At 48.8% G+C, this 21,282-nt stretch overlaps 1 protein-coding gene across 9 annotated transcripts in view; it reads right to left on the bottom strand.

Moving 5' to 3' along the window:
* Positions 1 to 21,282, bottom strand: part of Sec14l5 (SEC14-like lipid binding 5) — a 40,366-nt gene that overhangs the window by 5,012 nt on the left and 14,072 nt on the right. For 3 of the 9 annotated variants that reach the window (XM_006522462.3, XM_006522463.3, NM_001127725.1), the window contains exons 3-15: positions 16,522 to 16,671; positions 15,124 to 15,255; positions 14,257 to 14,385; positions 13,244 to 13,436; positions 10,287 to 10,399; positions 9,094 to 9,283; positions 6,123 to 6,211; positions 5,963 to 6,033; positions 5,615 to 5,786; positions 3,632 to 3,766; positions 1,910 to 2,044; positions 1,363 to 1,590; positions 77 to 255 (exon numbers count right to left, since the gene is read on the bottom strand). In XM_006522462.3, coding sequence (XP_006522525.1) covers positions 77 to 255; positions 1,363 to 1,590; positions 1,910 to 2,044; positions 3,632 to 3,766; positions 5,615 to 5,786; positions 5,963 to 6,033; positions 6,123 to 6,211; positions 9,094 to 9,283; positions 10,287 to 10,399; positions 13,244 to 13,436; positions 14,257 to 14,385; positions 15,124 to 15,255; positions 16,522 to 16,671 — 1,916 coding nt within the window. Of the gene's footprint in view, positions 1 to 76; positions 256 to 1,362; positions 1,591 to 1,723; positions 2,045 to 3,583; positions 3,767 to 5,579; positions 5,787 to 5,962; positions 6,034 to 6,122; positions 6,212 to 9,093; positions 9,284 to 10,286; positions 10,400 to 13,243; positions 13,437 to 14,256; positions 14,386 to 15,123; positions 15,256 to 16,521; positions 16,672 to 21,282 lie in introns of those variants that run through there. The other 6 variants (XR_001781850.2, XR_001781851.2, XM_006522464.3 and 3 more) reach the window with 6 other exon arrangements.

The following is a 21,282-nucleotide window of genomic DNA, read 5'->3' as shown; positions in this document are numbered from 1 at the left end:
GCCAATCCCATGCCACTGCAGAAACACCAACATCATAGAATAGCCACACTTAGCACTGACGGGCAGCCTTGCCTACCTAAAGTCTTCAGATGCCAGCACTTCACAGTAGTACAGCAGCTTGCACTTGGGGCCAGGGCTGTGCAGAGCCGTCAGGACGTCATCCACACCTGGGAGACTGCAGGCCACACTCTCAGGGGAACTGTGAATCTGCCACTGGAGCAGGTAGATGCCAGGCCACTGAGTAACATGGGAGCCCTGAAACACAGAACCACAGAGAGACCAGATCCCCCTGGGAAAGGAATGGAGAGATGGGTTTTCCTGGGAACAAGATAGGGTGTTGAGTCCCCCTGGGGACAGGACAGAGAGCTGGGTCCTACTGGGGATGAGATTGGGTCTTCCTAAAGATAGTTTGAGGGGCTGGGTACTCCTGAGGACAAGATGGAGGGCTACATCTGTGGGGACAGGATAGAGTCTGGGGACTCCTCAGGACCAGATGGGGAGTTGGATTCTCCTGGAGCTGGACTGGGAGGTTGAACCTTCATGGGTTTACTGTAAGCAGGCTTGGAAAATGAGTTTCTCTCTATTTGGACCCTTCTGATATCCTGGGAAATCCTTTCTAAGCACCTTCTTAAACCTCCTTGTGGTGACTGTCATATCCCAGGGAATGGACTTCCCACTTAATGTGGGGCAGTGACACTAGCATGTCCCCTGATTAAGTGAGGTCTGCAACCCAGGGGCTTCAGAGGAGCCAATAAGGGGGTGTTAGGGAGAATGTGTGCACGAGTGGGGGAGGGGAAAGAGGGAAGGTTAGAGGTGGGGCAGCTCTGAGGAAACACTGAGGGGGAGTTCAGAGCCGGTTGTGAACCTTCAGTAAGGTCCATGATGCTCATGGAGCCAGAGGACTCTCACTGTGTATATTGATGGGTGTGTGCACATGTGTGTATATATATAATATGTGTGTGTGTGTTTGTGTTTTGGTAGGTGTATATCTGTGTGTGCATATATGTGCATGTGAGTGTTTATGTATAAATGTGTATCTACATGTATATGTGTAAATGTGTGTATGTACGTGTACAAATGTGTGTGTCAAAGTATGTGTGTCTGTGTGTGTATATCTGTCTGCGTGAGTGTATATGTGTGTTTCGGTGTGTGTGCATCTGTATGTACATATATGTGCATTGTGAATTTATCTGCAGTGGGGGGACTCCTATTACATAAGCACTGTGGGTGTCTCTCCCCAGCTGCCCTGCAGGTTCCAGAGGCTGCGAGCACATCCCATTTGTCTGCAGCTGTCTCCCCAGAGGCCTGGGGGGGGGTTGATACCCCATGCTAAGTTAGTAAGAAAAGCCCACAGCTACACACCTGAATGCTCTGCCCTTCCCGGCAGATGAGGGGTGCCTCTACACGGCTGTAATCCACCCCCAGGATCCAGCTCTTGTCAATCAGCTGCCCACTGGCTCTCACTCCAGGCTCCTGGGGACTGAGCTTGGGTGCCTGCTTTGCATGGTACAGACTGAACACCACATCCCCTCTGAGGATATCAAAGTCCCAGGTGATGACTGACTCCCCTTCTGGTATCTCCATGGCAACCTGCATCATAGGAGAGGAGGTGGAAGAGTCCCAAGGTCACGCATGGTATTGCCCACTGGTCATCAAGCAGTCTCCCTGTGGTCAGGATAAGCTGCTAAGACTCTCCCATTATCCCCTCCGCCCAGAACCCTACCTCTTTCTGAAAGGCCTGGTCACCTGGGATGAACTGCAGGTGCCTGGGGTGTGAAGGCATCCAGAGATTCTGCAATCATCCCATGTCCCAGAGCTTCTTGGATAGAGTTGAAACTGAGTGACTGGAGTCAGCCCATAACCAACCTGAAGGAACACGATACCACCTGACTCATGGCCTCTCAGGTACCTCATAGGGGGTCCCTCGGAGCACACTGGCAGAATGGTAGGTTTCACTCCACTGCTGTAGCTGGTCAGCCTGCTCCTGCTCCTCCTCTGTCAGATAGAGGGACTTGGGGACCATCCCTCCTTCTGGAACATTACACTGAAGGGAGGTTTCAAAGACAAAAAAAGGGGGGGTTATCGAGGCCCCTCTGGCCTCTCATTAGGTGTCCTGTGAGCCCTGAAAAAGCTTAAGATATTGATCCCTGTTGAGCTGGACACTGGCTCCTGTAACTCCACCCTCTGAGGCCCACAGAACCGATAGCAGGGTAAGATGCACTCTTCTCGGGTAACGAAAGAGGGATGGAGGCTTAGAGAGATCAGGCTACTTTCCCAAGATCACACAGGAGAATATGGCTGATCAGGGCACAAAACTACGAGTCAAGTGTGATGGTACATGCCTATAGTCCCAGCATTCAGCCTGGGCTAAACAGTGAGACTCTTCTCAAAAGCAAAACATAGAATCTGGTGACAAAGTTAGGAGATCACTTGCCACCAAGTCTAAAGACCTCAATTCCATCCTCGGGGCCCGCATGTTGAAGAGAGAGGCTCCTGTGAGCTTTTCTCCAACCTCCATATGCTTGGTATGGTGTGTGTGTGTGTGTGTGTGTGTGTGTGTGTGTGTGTGTGTGTGTATGTGCATGTGTGTGTGTGTATGTGCATGTGTGTGCACATGTATGTGTATGTGTGAGCTTGCATGTGTGTTCATTGTGTGTGTGTGTACATGTGTATGTGTATGTGCATGTGTGTGCACATGTATGTGTATGTGTGAGCTTGCATGTGTGTTCAGTGTGTGTGTGTGTGTGTGTGTGTGTGCAGACCCTTGCACTTTGAACCCTTTTCATGCTGTCTGTCTAGATGTGGTTCCCACCTCTGTAATAACCTTGAAGTGATTGCAGCATCTTTCCTTCCTCAGTGGGAACTGACCAGCCTATCTGGTTCTATAGATGTCTCCAAGCCAAAGCTACCCTGGGTGACCAAGTCTCAGACCCCAAGCATCAACACATAACAGTTTTCCTTGGTTCACTTTGAAAACAAAAGGGGAGAGGGAATAACAGAGCAAGGTTTTTGCCCATGGTCCTTGAGTAAACTGGACCAAAAAGAAACCAGATGTTTGTATCACAGAGAGAACACGTCCAAGCTGGGCAGTTTCTAAGAAAACCATTTCACCAAGAAGTGGTACAGCCTGCTGCCTGCTGTCTGTGCTGGAGAACACAGCAAGTACTCACTTTTTAAACTTTGTAACATTTATTTTTATGTGGATGGGTGTTTGCCTGCATGCATGTTTATGAACCACATGCATGTGATGCCTATGGAAGCCAGGAGAGGGCATCGGACTCCCTGGGACTGGAGTTTCAGCTAGTTGTGAACCACCATGTAGGGACTGAGAATCAAACCCAGGTCCTCAGGGAAAGCAGCCAGTGCCCTTAGCTGCAGACCCATGGCCCAGCCCCAGCCCCGGCCCCGGCCAGTACTCTTAAATCTGGACCACCTCCAGCCCTCACTGCCTTTGGTTCACCTCAAGAGATGTCACCTCTCTGGGGAAGCCTCTACAACCAACCCTGTCCCCACTTAAAGCCAGCATCTCCCCGCGGCAAGAGCAGGAGGGGGTCACCTAAGGCACTGTGCATCAGCTTCCTGACCCCAGGACCCACTCGCTTCTGGGACCCAGGACTGGCCGCAGCCTCACCACGCTCTCCCCTCCGAGGAAGTCAGGGATCACATCCTTGTCCAGATAGTCCACTAGGCCGCCAGGGCCCTGGTAATTACTGCCACTGTAGATGAGGAACTTCCGCCTGGTGTTCTCATTGATGAAGGGGCTGACCTGGGAACAGGGACGAGAGAGTCTGTGTTTACTCAGTGGGATTCATAAAGCAGAGAATCAGACACTTTCTTGGCTGCCTTTGTCTTATTTTATTTCTGGTTTGGTTGTATTTATTTATTGATTATTGGTTTGGGCTTTTCTGTTTTGATTTTGAGAAGGGTTTCACTCTGTGGACTATCATCAAACTCAGGCTCTTCCTGCCTCAACCTCCCGAGTGCCTAGCTCTTTGTTTTGTTTTTGTTTTTGTGTTTGTTTTTCCAGACAAGGTTTCCTGTGGGTAGTCCTGGCTGTCCTAGAACTTACTCTGTAGACCAGACTAGCCTCAAACTAAGAGATCTGCCTGCCTCTGCCTCCTGAGTTCTGGGATTAAAGGCGTGTGTCACCACCACCCGGCCAGAATTGATATTTTAAAAAATTCTTTTGCATGTATTTATTTTGGGGTGGGCATTTGTGGAAATCAGAGGACGACTTTTGAGCGTTCTTTTTCTCCTTTCCCCATGGTTCTCTGCTCTATGACTCCCACTGCGTATGTCCTAGAGTTGGAACTGACGTCATCAGGCTTGGTCACAGACTCTCTTACCTGCTGAGCTCTGTCTCCAGCCCTGACTGGATCCCAAGCACCGAATAAACTAGGCATGGTGGTACACACCCATAATCTCAACACTCTTGACAATAGAAGCAGAAACATTAAAAGTTTAAGGTTACCCCTTGGGTGAGTAATGAATTTGAGCCTAGCTTGGGTAAAATGAAATGCTTTCAAAAGAAAGAAAGAAAGAAAGAAAGAAAGAAAGAAAGAAAGAAAGAAAGAAAGAGAGAGAGAGAGAGAGAGAGAGAGAGAGAGAGAGAGAGAGAAGGGAGGGGGAGGGAGGGAGGAAGGAAGGAAGGAAGGAAAGAAGGAAGGAAGGAAGGAAGGAAGGAAGGAAGGAAGGAAGGAAGGAAGGAAAAGAGAGAGAAAGAAAGAAAACAAAGCCACAAGAGTGAGACTGTTATGTGTTTATATAACTTCTTCAGAGTTCAGCAAGATAGAAAATGTAAAGAACATGATATCAGTTTAAAATATAGCTATTTTATGTCAAAAAAAGTACATTTCAAAAACATCCTGATGAGAAATATATTAACCTAGGCTTGCAACCATCAGACAATCTTACCTGCTGAGCCCTATCACCAGCCCAGACTTGATTTCTATTTTAAGACAGGGTCTCACTATGTAGACCTGGCTGGCCTGGAACTCGATATATAGATCTGACTGGCCTAGAACTCACAGAAATCCTCCTGCCTCTGCGTCCTGAGTGCTGGAATTAAAGGTGCAGACCACTACATTGGGTTGGCTTGCTCTGGCAGGGCTCAGTCAGTAAGGTGCCGGGCAGGTGAACCTGAGGAACTGAGTCCGGATCCCCAGAACACACATTCAAGAAGCAGCTGGGTTTGGCCACACCCATTTTGTAAACCCAGTGCTGGAGGGCAGGGGCAAAAGGTGAGCCTCTGGGACTCTCCTAATTGAGTAAGCTCCAGGTTCCGTGACAGACACTGTCACAAAAGAGAAGGTGGGGAGGTCCTGAGGAAGCACACCCAAGGTTGACCTCTGACCTCTGACTGCCACCCAAATGCACATAAGGGAGGATACATCCACCTGACACACGTGCACTTAAGTGAACCCACACCTATGCACAAAACCATAAAATTAAAAACTAGGATTCACGGGCCATTCAAGCAAGCCATATTTCCATCTCCCAGAAAGGAGACCCCGATAACCTTGGATCTGCATCATCTCCACCAATTCGTGCATTTAGGATCATTTAGGTAAAAGATTCACCCTTTATGTGGCCCCCTTCTGGCTCTTGCTCTCACCAGTGTCCATAGCACTGGGAAGACTCGGGGAGCACGCACGATGAGCAGCCTGCCCAGAGTCTCGGGGTAATTGTCCTCTACCACCTCGATCATCCGCAGTAGGGCTTTCACTCCAGGTCGCCACAAATGCCGCATGTTGAGGCCCTCCAGGTCCAGCAAGCAGGTCCAGGAGCTGTAACAGACACAAGATCTCAGGCTCTATCTTGTATCTCGGGCTCTATCTGACTCGGTCACATCCCACAGTCTCCAGCACCCTCCCAGCCAGCCACCTGACCACACACAAGCACAGTAAACAGTAAACGTTAATTAGCATTCTTTGGGCCTTTTGCCCCCAACTCGGGTTCTTGCCTGATGGGACGCCCAAATTGTCTCGTGTTCCCTTCGCATCTCTTCTGTCCTTCCTCATTGACAGAAAGAACCTAGAAGACAGGCGCAGTACTGACAAAAGCTGATTATGCTGCTCAGCCCACAGGCCAACATCTTGGGCCCAGACAATGCCCCGACTCACGTGCTGCAGCAGAGCTTCCTCTCCTACCGCCTTCATCAGGCCTTTGGTGTCCATCTGTCCCAGGCGCAGGATGTAAAGGGGGCGGCCATCTTTTGGGGTGGGCAAAGCCCAGAAAAGAGAAGAGACATTTTTTAGGGGGGTATTGACAACTGGAATCAGCCAACGCCATGCTTAAGATCCTAACTGCCCTCCTAGGAGATGAGGTCACCTGGAGAAGCTGATGCACATACCACACCTGCTTCTGAGAGCACTTAGCCATCCCTTTCAAAAATGGAACACAGAAACACATCCAAAAATAGAGGGGACACCTGTACCATCTTGCTACCCTTTCTACCTAAAACTGAAATCAGTAGTTCACTTGATTTTTTTTCTTTTCCTTTTTTTTTTCTAGTGGCTGGGGAGATTGCTGTCAGTAAAGCACTTGCTATACAAGTATGAAGAATTGACTCTTATCCCCAGATTCTTTTTTTTTTTAAGATTTACCTATTTGTTTTACATATATGAGTACACTGTAGCAGTCTTCAGACACACCAGAAGAGGGCGTGGGATCCCATTACAGATGGTTGTGGTTGCTGGGAATTGAACTCAGGACCTCTGGAAGAACGGTCAGTGCTCTTAACCGCTGAGCCATCTCTCCAACACAGATCCCATGTTTTTTGAAGCCAGTCAGAGCCAAGAATAGTCATGCACATGAGCAGTGGTGCATACCTTTAGACCCAGCAGGAAGCAGATTTGGGTGGCTCTCTGTAAGTTCAAGACCAGCTTGGTGGTGTGTAGTTGTAACACTGGGGAGTCAGAGATGAGGGGTGGGTTTCCTGGGGCTTCTAGCCACTCAGCCACTCTAATCCATGAGCTCCAGGTTCAGTGAGACACATCAAACAAGAAGGTTGTCTTCTTGTCTCCACACTCACATATGCACTCAGACCACTTTTAATTACAAATTTTTTTTAAAGGTTATATGAGCCATGTCATGAAGAAATTCAGAGAGTGCATATTTGGGCCCTGGCTTTTCTCCAACCCGAACATTAGTGAAACAAGAAGGACTGTCAACTTGGCTAGTCATCTTTAAGGACTGCTAACATAGGTGGTTCTCTTTCTTCTTGAGAGCTGTGCTCTGTAAACTGGAACCCTGAGCTAGTGGATACTCAGCCACGGCTTCTGTGGACAGAAGTTGGTCCTGTTTCATGTCCAGTCACATTTTTGTGTCCTTATCAGCAGATGGCCTTGCTTGCTGCATTCCTACCTAAGGACAGTATATAATAGAGACTGTGGACTCACCAATCTTGATCTCAAAGCCAGAGGACTGTAAATCAGTGGATGAAACTTACTGGGCACACATGTCCTCTATGGAAGGTCCTGCACACAGGGACCAGTACTTCAGCCCTGCAGATCCAGCTATTCTCTTCTGTTTGTGCCCCTCTCAAGGCACTAAGGCTTAGAATCCAGGGCTTCACAGGGCAGGTGACCTACCACAGAGCCATTCTCCAACTTTCTTTTCAGTCTGTGTCTCAAAAGTTCCCAGGCCATACCTGAACTCACTCCCTGGCCAGCATAGGCATTAAACTTGCATCCTCCTGCCCCAACCTCTCAAGGAGTTGGGATGTCAGGCCTGAGCTACTAGGCACCACACTGAGTAGCATGGTGGTGCATGCCTTTAATCCCAGCACTTGGGAGGCAGAGGCAGGAGGATTTCTGAGCTCAAGGCCAGCCTGGTCTACAAAGTGAGTTCCAGGACAGCCAGGGCTATACAGAGAAACCCTGTCTTGAAAAACCAAAAAAAAAAAAAAAAGCCATTTTTTAGACACCAAAATAACCAACAAAAATTGAAAATTTTGGAGCTAGAGAGTCAGCTCAACTGGTTAAGCCCCAGAGCCTTGCTACTGGAGCTGCAGTTGTCAATTAAGGATCTCCCAGTGACATCAGGATGGAGGTGGGGTGGGTTCTAAAGGATCCGGAGCTCCTGAGAGGTGGTAAAGGGCACAGAGATACCCACAGGGGAGGCCATGCATTCCAAGTAGGTGTAAAAATTGAGAATGATACAGCCACAAACTCAGGGGCCATCAAAAGCTGGAAGAGGTGTAGCACTCTCCTAAAGAGAGTCTGTAGCTTCCCAACTCCATTTGTTTGTTCATTTGTTTGTTTGTTTGTTTGTTTTATGGATGGTAGAATCTCTAGCCCAGGCTGGCTTTGAATTCATTTTATAGTGGAGATTAACCTTAAACTTCTGATCCTACTGCCTTCACCTCCTGCCTTCACCTCCTGCCTTCACCTCCTTCCTTCACCTCCTGCCTTCACCTCCTGCCTTCACCTCCTGCCTTCACCTCTTGAATGCTGGAATTTCAGATGTTCTGTTGGCTTGAATAGGTGTGACCCCCATAGATTCATGTGTTTGAGTGTTTAGCCATAAGAAGTGGCACTATTAGGAAGTGTGGCCTTGTTAGAGTAGGTGTGGCCTTGTTGGAGGAAGTGTGTCACTGTCAGGGTGGGCTTTGAGGTCTCCTATGCTCAAGCTACACCCAGTGTGGCACACAGTCTCCTTCTGCTGACTATACAGTAAGATGTATAGCACTCAGCTCCTTCTTTAGCATCATGTCTGCCTACACTCTGCCATGCTTCCCACCATGATGATAATGAACTGAACCTCTGAAACTGTAAGCTAGCCATAATTAAATATTTTCCTTTATAAAAGTTGCCTTGGTCATGGTGTCTCTTCACAGCAGTAAAACCCTAAGACAGATGCATACCACCAAAACCGGATCTGTGAAATGCTAAAGACTTAAGGCTTTGTGCAAGCCAGACAACACCCTATCAACTGAAGCACATCCTAAGTCCTGCTGCCTCCTGAACCTCAGACTTCTAACCTCCAAACTGGCATCTGTTGTTTTAGTACCTAGTTTACTATGACTGCCTAAGTAAATCAATACCATATTGATGAGACTATGTGTGGTGATGGCTCAGGTGTGGGACGCACCTATATCCTGGTAGTGCCAGCCTCCAGCATAGAACTCCTGCAGGGGGGGAGGGGGCCGCCAGGTCTGCAGAAGGAGATCCACCTGGTGCTGCTTCCGCCAGCTCAAGGACTGGCACAACATGTCCCGGGCCTTGTCCAGGTGGAAGTCTCGTGCCCTCAGGAAGCGCAGGATATGCTCGTCTTTGGGGATCTGAGAGACAGAGGAAAGAGAAGACCTTAGAATGGAACTTCCAACTCTTCAGATGAAGTGACAAAAATGAGCCTCTTACCTCATCTGCAAAACAGCTAGGGAAAGTAGCCCAAAGCAGAGAGGCCAAGGGGAGGGCTGCGATGAACAGCTGTGCCGCGTGGCTGCCTAGCATCCCTCCCTGTTTGTTCTAAAAATGGTATCTTTCCTTTGGGTAACATTTCCTCCCCCTCCCTCCTCTCCTCTCCCCTCCCTACCCACCCCCTTTGCTTTCTCCTCCTAATAGACCATTGGTGCAAACCCAGTTCTATCACAAGCTGCCTTCTCAGGGGTTCTCTCTTTGCTTCGGATTCCCCTAAGCATTTGCAGTGGCTCCGTTTCTGTGACCCACACTATTTTTACACTTTACATTTGCAGAAATAGAAGTGATAGGTCATGCTATAGGCCAACACTGAACTACTCTCCCCAGGGCCAGGGAGGCAAATGTACACAATTCATGCCTAAGCGAGAAGTTCTGATTCGGTAGAACTGACAACAGAGTTCTGCTTGGTACTGAGGCATGTGGTGCACATCCACATTACCAGGGCTAGAACTTAAAGGCAAAATTCCTAGATAATCAACAATCACTCTTCTTAAGTCTTATGTCTCTTAGAAAAGGACAGTTTCCATGGTCAAATGAGCATGGTACTATATAGATATGATTCTCAACACACACATGTCCCCAGAGGACATATGTACATGCTAAGGGTTATTTTGAGTTGTCATACCTGGATGGGGCAAGGTACTGGCATCCCTAGTCTCCTGATTGGAGACTACAAACACCACTACAAAGAACTTCTGACTGCAAACACTAGCAGGAGGGGGTGGCCTCAGTGTGTGAAAGACAGGACAGATGTAAAACAAATGAAGCAAACACTGAGTTCTCAGTATTCCTGATGGCACAAGCTTGTCATTGGCCCTTCCCACTGCCCTAGGCTGACTCTGGCCATCGAAGTGCAAGGCCCACCTTGCCTTTGTGGGTCTCCTGTAACCAGTGCCGAAGCTGAACCAGGCAACTCTCCTGCATGGGACTGAGATGGCCCAGACATCTCTCAATGTAGTCTGCATCCAGCTTGTCCCCTGGAGGAAGGAAAACAGGGATTTCAGGGTAGAGGAAGCAAGGGGCTATCCTCTGACTCCGTTTTTTCCTTTGTTTTGTTCTTTGTTGTTTGTGTGTTTTATTTTGTTTTGAGACAGGATCTCATGTACCCCAGGCTAGATTCCAATACACCATAAAGCAGAGGCTATCCTTGAGCTCCTGATCTTCCTGCCTACACCTCCTGAGTGCTAGGTCACAGGCCTGTCTTAGCTATCTATCTGCTGTCTTAGCTAGGGTTGCTCTTGCTGTGCAGAAACACTGTCACCAAGGCAACTTGGGGAGGAAAGGATTTATTTGGTTTACGTTTCATCACTGTTCCTCATTGAAGGAAGTCAGACAGGAACTCAAACAAGGCAGGATCCTGGAGGCAGGAGCTGACGCAGAGGCAGGCCGTGGTGGATGCTGCTTACTGGCTTACACCCCATGGCTTGCTTGGCTTGCTTTTTCACAGAACCCAGGACCATCAAGATTGGCCCTCCCCATCAATCACTAATTGAGAGAATGGCCAACATCCAGATCCTACGGAGGAGGCATTTTCTCGATTGAGGTCCCCTCCTTTCAGATAACTCCAGCTTGTGTCAAGTTGACATAGAAGCAGCCACTGCATCTGGTGACATAGGCCTTTACCACATGGCCTATACTCTGTGGCCTTTGGTACTTCCAACCATCAGAGTTCTGGAATGTGGTTCCTTGTCAGGATTTGGAAACAGCTACAAAAGTTCCACGTGCATCTTTCTAAGTGGTTTTGAATGGTGGGCAAGCCTGGACATTGCCACCGGCGGAGGCTTCCCTCTAGGTCTCGGGTGTAAAGAGGATCCTCACTCTCTGGGATGAGGGGCTAAAGACTGGCAGCTCACCAACCTGTATTTTTGTTTTAACATCATAGCGTGAGCATTTCCTATATCAACAGACTGAACTGCCCCTGGGCATGGTGGTGCACATCTATAAATTCAACACCTGGGAGGTGGAGACATATCAGGAGTTAAAGATTGGTCTGGGCTACATGAGAAAATATCTTAAAATAAATTTATCTCAAAAATGAATTAATAAGGCATGGTCCTGGGTCTGCACTCAGGAGGCAGAAACAGGATGATTTCTGTGAGGTGGAGGCCGGCCTGGTGTCCAGAGCAGGTTTTAGGTCAGCCAAAGTCACATGGTAAAACTCTGTCTCAAAAAGCAAACAAGCCAAAAACAGCACCACCAAAAAAACCCAAAAAACAAAAAACAACAACAACAACAACAAAAACAAAACAAAACAAAACAAAACAAACATGGTACTGTATATAATAGTGAAACTATTTTTTTAGTCCTTGAGTGAAAAGATGTACCACATTATTTGTAATTAAAACACACATATGCACACACACGCAATGTACACCTCAGACAGGCGTGGAGATACACCCCTATACTCCCAACACTGAGGAGGAAAAGGCAGAAGGACCATCATCCTCAACTCCATAGTGTAGTAACCTGGGCTACCTGAGACCCATTTTAAAACAAACAAGACCCTGGGGGGTTGAGGAGACGGCTCATTAGGTAAAGGCGTTCACTACCGAGCCTGATGGCCTGAGCTCAACCCCCAAAACCCGCACAGTGGACGGAAAGAAATGACTCCTACAAGTTGTTCTCTGGCCTCTACATATGAGCTGTGCAACACACACACACACACACAAAATCAATCAATCAATCAAAACGTAATTTAGAAAAAATATTTAAACATCATATGTGAAGTATCCAGGCATGGAAGTGTTTTGTAATCCCAAGACTCAGAGGGAACTCAAATCCAGGGCTAGCCTGAACTAACATAGAGGGGCCTATGTCAAACAATGAGTCCCCCGGCTTCTACACTGAGCTATGACATGCACTCACATATTATATGATTTTACATACTACGCGATTTGTCTGAAGTTTTGAAGGAGGCTAAAATTGCCAGCATCATGGTGACATGTGCCTGTAATTCCAGCATGTCGGAGGTGGGAAATAGGAAGGTTTGAAGTTCAAGGTCATCTTCAGCTGCCTGTCAAACATAGGGCCAGCCCCTATCTCAAACAATAATGATAACCTTAGGAAGTAAGGTTTCAGTCACTCACATTGTACTGTGAAGGGCGAGCGTGTCCATGGTATTCATGCTATGTTAATGACAAATGGTATCGTACAGACAGGATGCAGGACACACTCTCATTCTCCACATGTAAGTATGCTTGTGCACATGTATGCGAGTGTATGTCCCTCTTGTGCCATATGCCCTTTCATGAAACACAAAACTATTGAAGATTCTAGGGAGTGGGACAGAATCTTCATCCTTTTCTCTTGTGTGTGCATGTGTGCATGCAGAGGCCAGCTTTAGGTTTGGTCCTCAGGTACCATCTACCTTGGTTTTGTTTGAAGCAGAATCTCTCACTGGCTTAGGGCTCTCCAGTTAGGATCAATTAGACTTAGCTGGCACCTCTCTGGTGCTAAGATTACACCTGAGTGTCACCATGTTTCCTGGCTTCTTGTGTGGGCTCTGGGAGACACCATTCATATGTGCAAGGCAGGCACTTTATTGGCTGAGCGCCCCCTCCGGCCCTTACTTCTCATTTCTCATCTTCCTTTGGATATTTTTCTACAATGATCTTGCATTACTTGTATAATTAAAAATATCCTAAAACCACCAGAGGTCAGTTCCTGGGCTAGAAATAGATCAGCTCTGAGAAGCAGGAGGAGGAGTCTGAGTGGGTGCCAGACTGTCCCCAGCCCTGGCAACGTGCAGCACCTCTTCCCCCCTCAGGGAGCTTGGCAGTGTGGCAGGCTTCCTGGAGCCAGAGGTGGGGGCACAGACCTACCATCCGCTATGGCCATCTCAGAAGCAGGGCCTGGGGCATCACTGGGACCCTCCATGTCCAGGGAGCTAGGGCACTGGGGCACAAGCTGGCTGCGGACGTCCTCCTCCTGGACTGGGGCTGGTGTCCAGCGGGGAATGTGGGATGTTCCCTGGGAAATGAGCTCATTCAGATAGTGTTCAATCACCTCCTTCCCCTGGAAGCAACAGACCCAAAAGATGTCACCAGACAAGTAGCATTGCAAGGTCACCACACCAGCCCTGAGGAGCCACGCATGCTCAGATCCCAGTCCTGACATATGGCTATTGCACAGCTAAAATGTGGCCCGGAGGAGCAGGGAGGAACAAGACTAAACTCAGAACAAATGCAGTGAGCTTAGCTTCACATTGGTAAAGCATCGGGTAAAATATATCACCAAAGGCAGCCTGTTCATCTGGTGAACAGGCCACTCTCTGACCTGGAGCCTAAGGCCATTGAACTAAGCAGTGAGTCTGTGGTATTGGGAGTGGAACCCTAGGTCTTCCCTATGCTAGGCAGGTGCTCTACCACCCAGCTACACCTCCAATCCCTCACTGAGGAATTCTAGGCCTGTGCTTTACTGTTAAACCACACCCCTACCCCTCACTGGGGGATTCTAGGCAAGTGTTTGATCACTAAGATCATGGCCCTGGCCCCAGTGACACTTCCAGATCTGGTCCTAGGGACTGAAGCCAGAGCCTCACACACACTAAGCAAGTATTTCACTGATCTCTGCCTCTAGCTATTTGTCTCACTGAGTTGCCTAGACTGGCCTTGAACTTGCTCTGTAGCCCAGACTTGAACTTGCTGAAACACCATGGAGTCCTTGAACAATGTCAGGATGCCCTCGCTATAGGCCAGCCCTTCCCATTGGTGGCCTCACTGATGTGGTCATCAGTGTTCAGTTTTAAAAGCAAGAAAACTGAGGCCCGAGAAAGTCAGGGCTGTTGCCTCCAGCCTGTGCACCTTCCTGCTACGGCTGGCTCGGTCTCCCTCACCCTCTTGACATTGGCAGTGTACTGCTTCATGGCGATCTTCTCCAACGTGCTTTCAAAGCCAAAGAAAGAGCGGACATCCAGGGAGGCAGACTGTTCAAAGCAAGTCCAGTCTTCATTCTCAGGATGGACCTGCAAGATGGGAAGGGGCCATGGCAGGACCTCGGTATGGGTGAGGCCGTGCCCTCTCCAGGGGTTCTTCTGGCCTGTCATGGACAGCATTCTGCACCCACACAATGATGAGGAGTCTAACTGTGGGGAGCAAAGAGCCCTTACTCAAGCTGGTGTGCATCTATAGTTCCAGCACAAAATTCCACAAAAAAATCACACACACAGAGAAAGAGATAAAATTATATGCATAGCATGCAGATCATTTATATAATACAAATTACCACTATGTGTTTAGATATATTTCAATTGTTATGTTTTATATGTATATAAAAATATCATTGCATATCTTTATATATATATATATATTTGAGACAGGGTTTCTCTGTATAGCCTGGAACTCACTCTGTAGACCAGGCTGGCCTCGAACTCAGAAATCCACCTGCCTCTGCTTCCCAAGTGCTGGGATTAAAGGTGTGCGCCACCACCGCCCGGCCATAAATATATTTATGCCAGCAATAAAAAGAAATCTTAGAGGGTGTAGTGACACACACCTATAATCCCAGCACCCAGGAGACTAAGATAGGTTAGAAAGTTTTCAGGCCAGCCTGGGCTACATAGTAACACTCGGTCTAAAAAAAGGAGGGGGAATAAAACCCGCTGGTGAGGGATCAGGAGAACACAGGGAGGGGAGACTGGCAAAACACACAGGGCCCAGCCCTAGGACAGCATCAAGACCATTGGGGAAGCCAGCAGGCTCACTGTGTAGCGGCAGCTCTCCTTCACTGTCACTCGGCTCGCAAACGTCTCATTGTGAGCATCTATCAGCAGCGTTCTCTCTCTCCAGTTCAGGACGTTTCTCTGAATGAAGACCACGTGCTCCACACCAGCAATCTGCAAAGGAGGAGCCCAAGCGAGAGGAAATAGCGAGAGAAAATGGCGAGTGGAAACGGCGAGAGAAATGGCGAAAGGAAATAACACGAGATCACCCATATCCCTGGTTCCCACTTCTGCTCCCACCCAGCCTGGGTCACCTCTTAGCTGGTACTTCAAGTTCCATCTCCTGTCACTCCCTAGTCTGGCCTGTGTCATTCCCCAATCTAGAAACAGAGACCCTGCTCCCTCTGCCCCTCAGCCCAACAAGAGGCACCCAGCTTGAGAAGGACAACATCGCTCGCACCATCCACACTGGCACAGATCCAGATCCCTTGGGTGGACACTCAGCCTTGCCCAAATAACCCACACCCTGAGTAGTTTGTACTGCCAACACCATCAAGCCAAGAATGCTCCTACTCACCTACCCACACACCCACACACCCACACACCCACACCCACACACCCACACACCCACACACCCACACACCCACACCCACACACCCACACACCCACACCCACACACCCACACACCCACACCCACACACCCACACACCCACACACCCACACACCCACACACCCACACACCCACACCCACACACCCACACACCCACACCCATACACCCACACACCCACACCCACACACCCACACACCCACACCCACACACCCACACACCCACACACCCACACACCCACACCCATACACCCACACACCCACACACCCACACCCACACACCCACACACCCACACACCCACACACCCACACACCCACACACCCACACCCACACACCCACACACCCACACACCCACACACCCACACCCACACACCCACACACCCACACACCCACCCACCCACCCACCCACACACCCACACTCCCACACTCCCACACCCACACACCCACACCCACACACCCACACCCACACACCCACACACCCACACACCCACACACCCACACACCCACACCCACACACCCACTTGAAGCCATCGGGGATCCTTTGTCCTGTCACCAGACATTCTGGCCTGGCCCTCTTCCCAGTCCCGATGCAACACTGCCACCCAGTCACTTCCACCACCCAGCCACCTCCAGCCACCAAGCTGTGGCCCAAACTCGTAGACCCGCACCCCACTCCATGTCCCCCAGATGCGCATCTAGCTCTGGTTCCCAGACGCTGAGCCTGGGCTCCCTGGCTACTAGCCCTACCAGATCTCAAGGTTCTGGTGTCCCCACTCCACCCTAAGTGAATCCGTTCACACCCTGCACACCGGGACCCCAGCCCCGTGCCCACCTTCCGCAGCAGCCGCGGGGCATCCACTCGCAGCCTGCAGCTCCGCTCCACGGTGTGCACTGCCCCATCTGTGCTCCGCCACTCGCCCAGGACTTCACTCCCCAGAAAGACTGGGATAAGCGGGCAGGTGGGGAAGCGCTTCTCGTAGGCCTGTGGACAGAGAGCCGGTAAGGAGGAGGTTCCTTCCTGAGAGAGACTGTTCCTGGACAGAAGCACCCAGCACACACATCTTGGCCCCTTTTCAGAACAGTGAGACAAGACACCATCGAGACATTTTTAATTATTTTCATTTATTTATTTTGGTGGTATTGGGGATTGAACCCAAGCAAGCAAGCAAGCACCCTAACATCAAGCTACATCCTCAGACTGCTTTACTTTTTTATTTTGAGACAGGGTCTCCCTAAACTGACCAACTTGTCCTTGAACTCATTCTGCAGTCAAAAGCCACCTTGCAGCTTTCTCAGTGGTGGGAATGACAGCCTGGGTCATTAAGTCTAGTTCCTACCCTCAACACTAAAAGAAAAAAAAAATCTCAGAAAAAGACCTGAGTCCTGTTTTCCAACCTGGGCCAATCAGAGTGGGTCCCACAAAGAAGGGTTTCCTGAGGAAATAGGGGCTGTCCTGCCATATGCAAGGCACTAGTGGGAATACACCACCAACACTGAGGTGAGAATCCTTGGGGTGGTGGCTTCAAGAAGAGTGACCCTCAGGCAATCAGAGAACTCTAGAAATTCACATTAAGGACATGAGACCTCAGACGTGCACATTGAGAAGAAATGTTCCATATCTCATGCATGTATGTTTGTCCAGAAAATGTAATGAGAGTGTGGGTTCTCCAAACAAGCTCTGTGTTACCATCACCACATACAAAAGCCTACTGTTAATATGGATGCGAGGTAACTGCTGAACGTCAAATGAACTTACACAACTGCCCAGAGGGTTGGAGAGAAAGAGAGACAGAGACAGACAGGGAGACAGAGACCCTGATAAAATGCAACACCCCCTTCTGATTAAAGAAAATTGCCAATAAACTGTCAGCCACATAGGAAAAAACCCATAGGTAACCTCACACTCAGGAGTGAAAGACTTAATGCTTCACCCTCAGGTCAGAAATCAGACTCTGGTGTGAGTTCTCCTTGCTTCTATTTAAAACCACAGTTCAGGTTCTAGACTGAAAGGAAGTGAAACTATTTCTATTTATAGACTACATGGGCTTATATAAAGGGTCCCTGGGATCCCTTCCCCTCCCCCCCCCACACACAGGCACGCGCACGCACGTGCACACAAGAATATACTGAAATCTTTTTTTAAGAAGAAAGCAAGCGTGACCAGCTGTTAATGACACTGTCCATCAGGCCTGGTGACCTGAGTCTGATTCCCAAACCCTCCATGGAGGAATCTCACACGCACACATGCCACACCTACACACAACACATGGGGAAAGCTTAAATCAAAAATGAAAGAAAGGGGAAAAAAGGACTGAACACGGTTAGAACGAGCCAGCCATGGTCTCACACACACCAACAATCCCAGCACTCAGTAGGCAGAGCCAGGGGAAGGTACGAAAATTCAAGGTCTGCCTGTTTTCTTGCTTTCAGTTTGTACATTTATGTATTTGCCTGAGGAGAGGAGCATGTACCACAGCCCATGTGTGCAAGTCAGGAGACAACCTGCAGGAGGCTGGGTCTCTCCTCCCACCAAGTAGGTCCCAGGGACAAACTCGGGCCACCAAGCTTGTCAGCGGCCCCTTTCCCTGCTGAAATACCTTTCCAACCCTTTCCACTTTCCTTTCTTTTTCTCTTTTCTTTTTCCACAAAGCATTTTTATTGATTCTCTGGGCATCAGTAAAATTCTCTGGGAAAATCAAAAAATTCTCTGAGAATCATACCATGCACCTCAGAGGCCTGCCTGTCTTACACCGTGAGTTCCAGGCTACACATAACGTTTTGTCTCAGAGAAAAGGAAAAAGAAAGAGAAAAAGAAAAAGGAGGAAAAGGAAAAGAAGGGGTCGGAGAGATGGCTCAGTGGTTAGGTGCACTGGCTGCTCTTCCAGAGATCCTGAGTTCAATTCCCAGCACCCACGTGGCAGCTCACAACTGTCTGTAACTCCAGGATACCATCACCTCACACAGACATACATACAAGCAAAACACAAATGCCCATAAAATAAAAATAAGAATAAACAAAAACCAAAACCTTAAGTACATGCCCGAAAGTAGGAGTTAGCACTTAGAAAGGAGAGGCAGGGGGATGGCCTTCCTAGCAAATTCAAGGCTAGCCTTAGATATACGAGAGCCAGTTTCAGAAAGTAATTAATTAATTAATTGTGGATAAATACCTGATGCAAAAGGGATGTGAACATAAACATAGAAAAATAATTATAAGTATTTCTAGCAAGTATTTACAGCTTATGTGGAGAATTTGTGTATATTCGACATGCACTAATAACTGTACAAGTGTATACGTCTGTGTAGATATACATAGGATGCTCTACATATAAACACGTATATTTATCATAGTACATACGTGTCAATGGTTTGGGAGATGGAACCCATTGCCTTGTGAGTGCAAAGCAAGCTGTCAGCCTTGCTCTCAAAGGTTTTACTGGTTTTCCTTGTTTGTTTGTTTGTTTGTTTGTTTGTGGGAGAATCTCATGTGGCCCAGACTGGCTTTGAACTCACTGTGTATGGAGGATGACCTTAAACTTCTGATCTAGCTGCTAGGATGCTAGGTAGGCACCACCCGGCTAGTATGGTATATTATCAGTGTGTGTGTGTGTGTGTGTGTGTGTGTGTGTGTGTGTGTGTGTGTTTTCATCCCATGGCATGATTGTGTGAGTCATAATGTGATTCCCTCCTTACCCGGGTGCTAATTCTACCATGTATGAGCTGTGTGACTTCAGGCAGGGCACTTAGCCTCTCTGGGCCAGCTGCTGAAGCAGTGCTAGGTGCTAGGGAAGAGCAGTTAGAATCTCCTTATCTTGGTTTATCAGTGTCATCAGGTCCCACAACAAGGAGTCCTCTATCAGGGGTGCCCCTGAGGCTGCCGTCCCCAAAGCTACTGCAGGTCCTGGACTGGAGGTCCACCCCAGGGTAGTAGCTGAAGATAGCTCGAGCGGACCCCCAAGCGAATGATCAATTGTTCAGAGAAGGCAGCTCGGTGCCCAGTTTAGAGGCTCCCAATCAGACCTACGTGCCTCAGACCTGGGACTAGACAAACTCCAAAAATAGTGGCAACATCTGAGGCCAGTGGCATCCTCTCTGCTCCTTCAGCTCCAGGAAGGAGACACTGCCCTAGCCCTGAAGGAGAAGGGGTGTCAGGAAGCACAGAAAGCCAAGGAAGCCATTCCGCCACAGGAGTGTGGCGGGCAGACGTGGTCCTGCTGGGCTTCAGGCAAACATGCCGTCCCATGGGGACTATACGTGAGGTCTTATCTCCCTGGGCAAATGCATCCTCAGACTCCTGCCTTCTGGGATTGCTGTATATTCACCCTGGCAGGAACGGAGACATTCTAACCAGACACTTGAGGGGGAAAGCCCACGAGGTCTCAGCCCTCCACAAAGAAAGGCAGGCAGCTAAGGAAGGCTGAGAGCAGGAAAGATCATCTTCCCCAGGGCAGCGCACACCGATTGGTTATCCAGTACCAAATGGGCATCCCTGAGAACACACAAGTGACACAAGTGACACAAGTGACATTCTACAGACTGAGCAGGGTGTGCTTTATATTCAGGAATAATATGCATGTATGTATATGTATGTATGTATAAACAATTAATAAAAGAAGTCATGAATTTGAAATGGAACAAGGGAGGATTTGGAGGGAAGAAAGGGAAAGGGGAAATATAATTATATGATAATCTCAAAAATAAAATAAATTTTTTAAAAGAGACACTGTGCCTCTCCCTTTGGTTATTGAAACAATGGTCCTCGAGAAGTTAGAATTTTCCCAGAAGCCTCATGCTAGAAGAAGGGAAAGGCTGAGCCTAGTGCCAGTCAAAGGCGCAGCTTCTCTCACAGGAAGAGATGTCATACAGCTCTGACAAACTGCTAGGCCACTTTGCAGAAGAGACTAGAACCCAGACAGGGATGGGTCGGTGATGTGTGGAACCACACCTTGGTCAGGAGTGCTTAGCTACCCAGATCTCTCACCTTCTATTTAAATCCAAACCTCATATCAAGACATCAACGATGGACCTGGGTTGGGGAGGGGGGCAGTGATCACCAGTTCACTTTAATTGTTCTTTAGGAGAGCCCATAGTGAATAAATCTCCTTTCTCCACTTTTCACTATTACATTTCTGTTCAACTAGCTCGTTGAGGATGGATGGCTGAGCCTATCTTATTAGAGCCGTTGGATCCCAGACTCTGACTCTAACAGCCCCAAGTGACCAGAAGGACTGCTGAGGGAGACCCCTGAGAACTCCGTGTGTCGTTGTACCCCCAGGACAAGCATTCCCCCCTCTAAGCAGAGTGTCCTAGCAGAAGACACAAGAGCCTGCAGAGGCCCTGGGCAGCCACCCTCTCCCAGCTGGTCCAAGCAAGACCCTGCCTTTCCTTTCTCTAGGCCTGAAACAGCTTCATTGCTGAGTAGACAGGTGGTGTCTAGAGCCCAGTGACAGCCCTGGAAGATAGGACAAACTAGCTCCTTCTCAGGTGCCAAATGCAGGAGGGAGGGCAGAGCTGGCTTAGACGCCACCTCCCCTCTGGGTAGCTGCTATAGAGCACAATCCCCTGAGCAAAGCAGGCACCATGTTCATCCGCT

Source organism: Mus musculus, chromosome 16, assembly GCF_000001635.26.
Source record: "Mus musculus strain C57BL/6J chromosome 16, GRCm38.p6 C57BL/6J".
Classification (NCBI taxonomy): Eukaryota; Metazoa; Chordata; class Mammalia; order Rodentia; family Muridae; genus Mus; species Mus musculus.
Note: the sequence above shows the minus strand (reverse complement) of the source record. Positions and strands in the feature narration are given on the sequence as shown.